The sequence below is a fragment of the Gossypium hirsutum genome, chromosome D09 (assembly GCF_007990345.1).
Source record: "Gossypium hirsutum isolate 1008001.06 chromosome D09, Gossypium_hirsutum_v2.1, whole genome shotgun sequence".
In the NCBI taxonomy this organism is placed as follows: domain Eukaryota; kingdom Viridiplantae; phylum Streptophyta; class Magnoliopsida; order Malvales; family Malvaceae; genus Gossypium; species Gossypium hirsutum.
In genome coordinates this window covers 32,448,673-32,456,697 of record NC_053445.1, presented here as the reverse complement: position 1 = coordinate 32,456,697, position 8,025 = coordinate 32,448,673, and the positions used below count along the sequence as shown (strand labels likewise).

The following is an 8,025-nucleotide window of genomic DNA, read 5'->3' as shown; positions in this document are numbered from 1 at the left end:
TTACTCTCAATTTTTTTTCAACTTTCAAAATATTTTTCCAAATTGATACCAATATATCCCAAAAAATTGAGACTTTTTAAAGAGCCCTATGAGTGGTAGATCCAGAAATCCCATAACTTTAAGTCATGTTGGTACAGGAAACAAAGATTCTCTCCTCCTTAGGAGACCTCAAATCGACATGACAACTACCATTTTAGACTCCCTACACAGTAGAGAATCTCTACCCCTACACCATGACAAAACATGGAAAACACCATATTGGTATGATAGCAGTCGATTGGGATCCCAATGAACCAGGTGCTTCGATTTTAACCTCAAATTGACAACCGCTATGTTAATTTGGGATTCAATTTTTCTCTTATATTATTTTGATAAAAAAACCATATTATTTAGATAAATAATTATTTTTTTGTATTATTTCAGAAAGAAAGCCACATTTAAGCCTATATAAAATTAACAAAAGAAGGAAAGCAAGACAATACTCACTTTATTATTTTTACTCCAATAAATGTAAGATTGATGATTTGTATATATTCTGTACAACTTTCCCTAATTAGTGGCTCCTGACTGACATAATGACGTACTCTCTTTTAGAAAAATCATAGCTCATAAGAAGACTCCAATTCTCACAAACACCACTTGTGGCACTACATTATATATATATATAAAAAGATGCCACATTATAACAACACATCTCACAACCAGCCAATGAGCATCCAACTTGAGAGGGGCAGCAGCTCACATGGTGCCAACTACTGCCTCCTTTTTTCGTCTCTCTCTCTGTCTGCTCTCACCTTTTTTTTCGATGCCAATTGCAAAATGGCAACACCACAAACTTTGTGCCAATTTTGTGGTAACCAGCACCTCAACGAATAGCAATGGTGCAAAAAGATATAACAAATGCCCATGCTTCTACAACTTTTGCTGATATGGTTAAAAAAGGGCACAAAAAAAGAAAATATATATTTGGTTCATGATTCCCTTTGTGACCCATCTCCACCCATGTTACGTACTTGCTGATATTGGAGAATATATTGTCTTTGAAGATCTCTAAGCTTGTTGAGCAGTTCCTGGAACGTTGGCCGGCACTGCGGATCACTGGTTTTCAGGATGTTTTAGATTCATATATCAAACCATGTTTATATGACATGAGGGAAGAAAGAAAATCGGATTTACTTCTGAAGACTAGTACTACCCTAAGTCAATGAGCTACGAATAAACCTTCGATTTCAAACACATGAAAAAGTTGGCTTAAAATGAATATGCGACTCATCATGAAATCCCAAGATAATTTTGGTTTAAAATAATATAAGTATATGTAAAGTGATAAGCACCTGTGCCAGCAACTCTCAATTATAGAAGCCCACCGTGGATCAACTCCATTTGGTATCTCTAGTCGTTGGTTCATGAACCCTACAGCTCCTATCACCTATAAATATTCCAATGTAGGACCTTGTTTTTAGCAGAGAGCAGTTGGTTCAATGATTTTCAACTCTTCGGAAAAGATAAAAACTATACCTGCATTGAGTTGAGATTTTCCCAAGGTATCTTCTCTGTAGCAAGCTCCCATAATACCACTCCAAAGCTATAAATATCAGACCTAAGTGTTTTCGAGAAGATCGAGGTCAGCAGAGGGAGAAAGGCAAATGTGATGGGGCATGGGGATTTGTTGTATGTGAGTGAAAAAGAGAGGAAAGGGAGAAACATACTTCTCATCCGAGAGTTCATTACGAAGAACTTCAGGGGCCATCCATTGAGGCTACAGAAAAAGTCACGGTACGCCAATTAAGAAACTAAAAAGATATTCCTCGGGAAAATGATTAAGATATTAGATAAAATATTTATTGATGAAGCAAATGAAGGTTTCAGTAAATACCGTTCCTTTCCCGGTCCTTGTAGTGAGATATGTTTCGTGCTTGAGACGTGACAAACCAAAATCACCAACCTGTCCAAAATAGAATTACCAAAACCTTTTATTTCAAGTAAAAAAAAATGGTATCCTCAAAACCTGAAGTAAACTAAAACAAGATTTGCATTTAGAAAGATGGACATCAGTAATGGCAAACCTTCACAGTCCAATTCTTATCAACAAGGAGATTTGAAGACTTCAAATCCCGATGAATTATAGGTGGATTGCAATGGTGAAGATAATTCATTCCTCGTGCCTGAAAAAGTTCAATCAAAAAGAAGGAAGTGAATGAGGGAAGGGCTACCCCAGCGATGCAAGCAAACATGAAATAGAAACAAATGCAGAACAAAGGGTGATGGCACTACATCCATCATAACCAGTGAACCATCATGAAATTGAAGGAAAAGGAAAATCCAAATCAACCAATGCTTACAACATCCAAAGCCATATGAATACGCCGTCTCCAATCTAATTTGGTAGTATTTCTCTGTAGTAGTCTAAACAAACTCCCACTGCATCATTAAGATACAAATATAAGCATTCATCAACCCAAGTAAACCATACTATAATTTAAATCAACAAAACTACTGTCCCGCGGAGCAAAAGATATGCAATGTGAAAGCCGAAAAATGAGTGCCAGCATAAAAGGAATTTCAAAAGTAAAGTTGAGATCATACCGTGGAACGAACTCTGTGACAATGCAGAGACGTTGAGGTGAAGTCACAGCTCCCATGAACAGCAGAACATTTGGATGCCGAAGTCTTTTCATCAGAGATACCTTCAAAGAGAAGTCAAAATAGTGAGAGCAGCATTTGAAAGAGGAAGAAAGAACTCAGAACAAAAACAAATGCAGCAACTTCGGTCTGTTGGCCGGGGCATGTACTACATGACTCCACAATTACCAAAAAAGCAAAAGAAATCATGTAACGAAGTATGAAAATACGGTGAAAATGAAATGTAACAATTAAGCGCACCTCCTGTCTAAAGGCATGTATAATATCATCCAAATATTCCTGCTTTGAAAATACCTTGACAGCAACATCCTGCAATAAAATGAATATGGTTCGTTTATGCAAATAATAAGATGATTACAGTTTTTTTTTTCCTAGAGCTCCCTACCATTTTCCATTAATCCATGCCAGCATCTTTCCATTTTAGGCAAAACTTTACATGAGCATATAGATATGTTAGATAGAAAAAAAAAAGGCAAAGTAACAGAAAGGAAACAAAGGAGAAGGAGAATAAGAACGTACTGATCCATACCACAGAGCATGATACACAGTTCCACAAGAACCTGAGAGAAAAGGCAAAGTAACATCAAGTAAATACTAGAATAATATATATCCATGAAAAACATCATTAACAGAAACGATAGAGTAAAAAAAAAGTAAAACATGGACTGCAAGCTTTGAGTCAATTATCAATTTCTCAGTCACTCGCATAATTGTCTAATGGACATTTGGGTTTCGGTTCATGTGCTTTGATATTAGCCATATCAAAGAATGAAGATGATAGGATCGGCATAAAGTTCAATGCATAAAGTAGAGGATCTACTTATTAACAAGTTCATAATTCCATCACATCTCCCAGTTGCAGTTCAGCCAAAAGAATTTACCTTGCCCTATTTGCTCTCCAATCGTCAAGTCTTCCCACAAGATCTCGTAATCTAAACAATCAGAATCCATGTCAACTTTATTAACAGCACTACTGCTGGTGCTTCCACAGCTGCTGGCACTGCTTGTGCTGTTAACATTAATAGATGATGACCAGGAACCCGATGCCTCGTTATTAACGGGTCTATTACCTTCATTAACATGGCCTTCAGTTTTTGCACTAGAATATGGGCACTTGGGTTCAAGCGTTTCATTCTCTTGATCATTGCCCAACCAAGGCCAAACAAAACGTGCAGTCCTTGCCTCCGATCCTTCTCGATCATTCCCTTTCCAAGGCCATGATAACCCTTTCTTATTCATTAAGGTCATAATCTTTTGGATTGCAGGCTTTCCTTCACTCGCATCACCAGAATCTCTCGAGGTTTTAACTGCAGGCTTCTCCTCAAAAGGAGAAAATACACCAAAGGCAGATGGGTGTACATCTCCCCTCGGTGTACTGGCTGCACTCGAAGTTGCATCTTCTTTATGATCAAAACGTACGGCATCGGAGAAACCATGATCAGAATGATGACTATCTCCACTTCCCCCTTCCGAATCAATGCAATTCTCTCCAGTCCTAATGCTGGACTTTACTTTGTTGCTCACCTTGGACGCCTGCATTAGTAACTCTTTCACAATCAACCCATGACAAACTACAATAACAATAAAAAACCAACCAGAAACATACATGAAAGTTAAGGAACCAATACCAAATTCGTTATCTTCAACGCAATTGCAGCTTGCAAAGGTTGCTGAGGATCAAGACCGAGTTTAGCCGAAACAGCATTTTTGGACCGGCTGAAGGTCGAATCTCCTTCCAGTTGCTTTTCAGCCGAAAATGCAACTTGAAAAGGCCGAGAATCACTGGATACACAAATAATTCCAACCAAAGAACCATCATCATCATAAAAAGGAGTATCAGTTACAAGAGCTGAGAACCTCTCCCCCATTTTATTCTTAACAGGAAATTGCCCAGTCCAACTCTCACCCATCATAACACGATGAACTATATTATTCGCCATCGCAAAGTCCCTGGGATCGACAAGAAGTTCAACGGCATCTTGCCCTAAAGCCTCCGCCGCTGAATAACCATAAAGTTTTTCAGCAGTTCGGTTCCTGCAAAAAATGCCCAATTTAATAAGAATGCTACTTACATTTACTAATAACAAAGGTTAATCACTGACTAGAACATTAAAGGCATGAAAGAAACCCTCTTACCAATAAATTATACGGCCATTAAGGTCAAATATATGAACAGATTGTCCCATAGACTGCAATATATTTAAATACTGACTGTTAGTGAAATTAACGGCAACCGGACCGGTATTCCGGCTTTCTCCATCACCTCCGCCGCCGCCATTTCCGGTATCACACCTTCTGCTCTCTCTTTGCAACGGCGACGAATGCCGAAACGAGCAAGAACTTTTCTTCAAAGCAGCAGCCGTCGTAGCCGCCGCCGCGGCCGAATTCCCCGGGAAGCGGCGGCGTTGAGGGGAAGTAGAGTGGGATCTTTGACGAATGTGGTCGGGCTTTGACTGACCGGCGCCGGATTGTTTTAATCTAGACATTTCTTGCTGGAGATGCTCATGTCCTGCCTCCAGTTCTTGGATCTTCCTCAAAAGCTCCTCCGCTGTAGGTGTTTCCATGTTTGCTACTCTTTTTTCTTTCTTTTTTTTTTTTTTGTTGGTACACTTCACCAAATCAAAAAGTCAAACCATAGGAAGGGGCTTCAAAGTTCAAAGCTTTGATAAGATATAAAGATCTCACTTTCTGTAGAAACAAACACTCCTCCTCCTCTTTTAAGAGAGGTCAAAGACTCAAAGACTTTAACTTTTTCTCTTTTCCTTTTTTCTATTTATCTTTTCTTTTTTTCTTGCCTTCTTTGTTTTGGGACAGTTTCTATCTGGTTTTTTTTTTTTCCTTTTTCGGGTTAATTCCTTATGATGTTGTCGCATTATATTCTAAATTTTAAATAGGTTTCTAAATTTTAAAATACTTTAATTGAATCCAAGTATCAATTAGGTCTTTCATCAATTAGGTTTTTAACCATAAAATGCAAAGTTCTAAGCTAACAAGAAAGTCAATTTAAATGTGTGAAGTATATTTTAAAAATACATACATACTTTTTTTTATGTTGAGCTTTAAAACGATATTGTTGGAAATGGTAGCTTTGAATCCCGAACTTAAATAGTAAAATAAACATGAACAACACCAAAAGATAAAATATATATATAAAAACAAAAGTGAAAAAAAATGTTTTACATGTTTAAATGATCTTCACGTTAGATACAAGTTGATAGTTAACATTCAATTTAATGGTTAGACTAGTGAATTGGCTTAATCGACATGATACATTTGGTTTTTCGATTTTCAGTTGAGTAGGTTGATTTTTCAAACTTATCCAACAACCTCCGATATGAATCGAATTGACTAACCAACTTAAGTTTAAACCAAGATTATAAACGATTTAATCAGTAAAACCTTAATAGACACCAACCTAACTCGCCCTTAGATGATACTTCAAAAATCAGGACCAAATTAAAATCAGGTCTATAATTTCGGGAGGTGTCATAAAATTAGCCCCTTTTTTATCTCATCGTGAATCTGAACATAATGTTAACCAGATGCTTTAAATACACTAAGGAGTAGGGTAGCATCCCCACGAGCTAAAATTCACGTGATTGAAATCATCCAATTAAGTGATAGAATTTGAGGTGAATGTCCAATCGACGTGGCGCGTCGTCACAAACGCAAACTTCAAGGTTTCTCCTTGGATATGCAATGTTTCCGCTAAGGGTATTAATTGAAAAGTCAAAATCATTCTTTTTCATTTTTTATAATTTGTTTTTCCTTGTAACCAACAATCAAATGTTCTAGTTTTGTGGCTTTTTATGGTAAGTATTTGGTCCAAGGCTACAAGTTGCCCTTTCAAAGTAGAATATAGGGGATAATTTTCAATTCAATACTTCCCCCTAATTTGGTTTTTGAAGTCTCCGTTACATTTTATAAACAAATTCAATTATATCTAATAAAATTATTTAATTTATTTTAAAAGCTTTAAAAATCCTTTCAAAGAACTATCTTTTTTAAATAAAATAAAAAAAAACACTTACGAGTAGATGTCTAGAATAATGTGAATAAATGGAGGTTTGAGTCTTTTTTTCAACTTCATTCTACATGTATTTTTAAATAATTTTATATTTTTCTATAATTTCAAAAATAACAATTTTAAATGGATTCTCAATTTATATAATTTTTTGAATTTTTATGGATGAATTGAGATGTGCGTTGGTAATTCCTAATTTTTTTGAATATATATATTTTTTATGTTTTCCTAATTTTAAAACAAATAATTTAGAATTTCTTTACGATTACTATCCCTCGTTTAACTTAGTATTTCCTTTCATGTAAATATTATCCTTCTAAATAAACTCACAAATGTGGGAAATTATCAATGTTTGTTCTAAGTCCAATCAAAATGTTTATTTTCTCTACAACCAAAAACGAGAAATCAAACTAATCAAATTATTATCTTATAGTGACAATTTTAGGGATAGCCCCTATTTCAACCACATGACCCTTGAACAACTTTGGTGGTATGCCTTTTGTAAAGGGATCAACTATATTTAACTTTGTACTTATGTGTTTTATGAGCAATTTCATGATTTAATGTGTTCCCTAATTACGAAATATTTAATGTTAATGTGTTTACTTTGACACATCCCTATCATAGTGTCATAATATATCCATATGGGTCTAGAGATATATTGAACACTTTAAAACTCGCAATAAAACTTCTCAACCAAATATCCTGCAAGGTAGCTTCAAAACATGAAACTAGCTTAGCCTCTATAGTAGAGGTTGCTGCTAGTGTCTATTCAACACTTCTCCAAGATATGACTCCACTGGCCAACTTAAATGTAGATGCTGATTTCCAAGAATTAGCACAACAAACAAAATCTAAATCCGAATATCTGGCAACTTTTAAAATTTTAGATTACCTACAAGTAAGCATGTGAATTTTAGTTCCTTGAAGATATCTCATCATGTTCTTTGCAACTCTCTAGTGGTCTATCCTAGGATTGCTTTCATATTTTCTCAACATTCCCATTGCAAATGCAATGTTAGGTTTGGTATAGACTTGAGCATACATCAAGCTTCCAACGGCTAAAATGAGTTTTTTTTTTCATTTATTCCTTCCTAATTTCGAGTTTCAAACATTGGTTTAAATTGAACTTATCACCCTTAACAACGGGTGCAACACTCGGTGAACAATCTTTCATCTAAAACCTCTTAAGAACTATATTAATATAAGTTTCTTATGATAACCCCAACATTTGGTGAGATCTATCCCTTTGGATCTTAATGTCAATGACATAATATGTCTTTCTCAGTCGAAAAAATGTTTCTCTTCAATGTCTTTCAACACCTTTTGATTTTTCTATTTAAGCACATAATTCTCAT

At 35.7% G+C, this 8,025-nt stretch overlaps 1 protein-coding gene across 1 annotated transcript; it reads right to left on the bottom strand.

Moving 5' to 3' along the window:
* Nucleotides 1–467: 467 nt before the first annotated feature.
* LOC107891917 (probable serine/threonine-protein kinase DDB_G0282963) lies at nt 468–5,424 on the bottom strand. The gene is made up of 13 exons (XM_016816840.2): nt 4,780–5,424; nt 4,272–4,677; nt 3,525–4,176; nt 3,163–3,203; nt 2,884–2,952; nt 2,587–2,687; nt 2,343–2,421; nt 2,067–2,165; nt 1,877–1,945; nt 1,710–1,759; nt 1,519–1,600; nt 1,335–1,429; nt 468–1,098 (listed from the first exon to the last, which is right to left on the bottom strand). The coding sequence occupies exons 1-13, from the start codon at nt 5,205–5,207 to the stop codon at nt 972–974; spliced, it is 2,298 nt and encodes a 765-aa protein (XP_016672329.1). The 5' UTR covers nt 5,208–5,424; the 3' UTR covers nt 468–971.
* Between the last annotated feature and the right edge of the window lie 2,601 nt (nt 5,425–8,025).

Bases quoted from the DNA above. Each gene is read 5' to 3' on its own strand.
- LOC107891917 (XM_016816840.2), bottom strand. From the start codon at position 5,207: ATGGAAACACCTACAGCGGAGGAGCTTTTGAGGAAGATCCAAGAACTG. The intron at 2,422-2,586 runs GTATGATCTCAA...TTAATGATGCAG, and splicing joins GTCACAGAGTTCGTTCCACG to TGGGAGTTTGTTTAGACTAC. The intron at 1,946-2,066 runs GTTTGCCATTAC...TATTTTGGACAG, and splicing joins ATAAGAATTGGACTGTGAAG to GTTGGTGATTTTGGTTTGTC.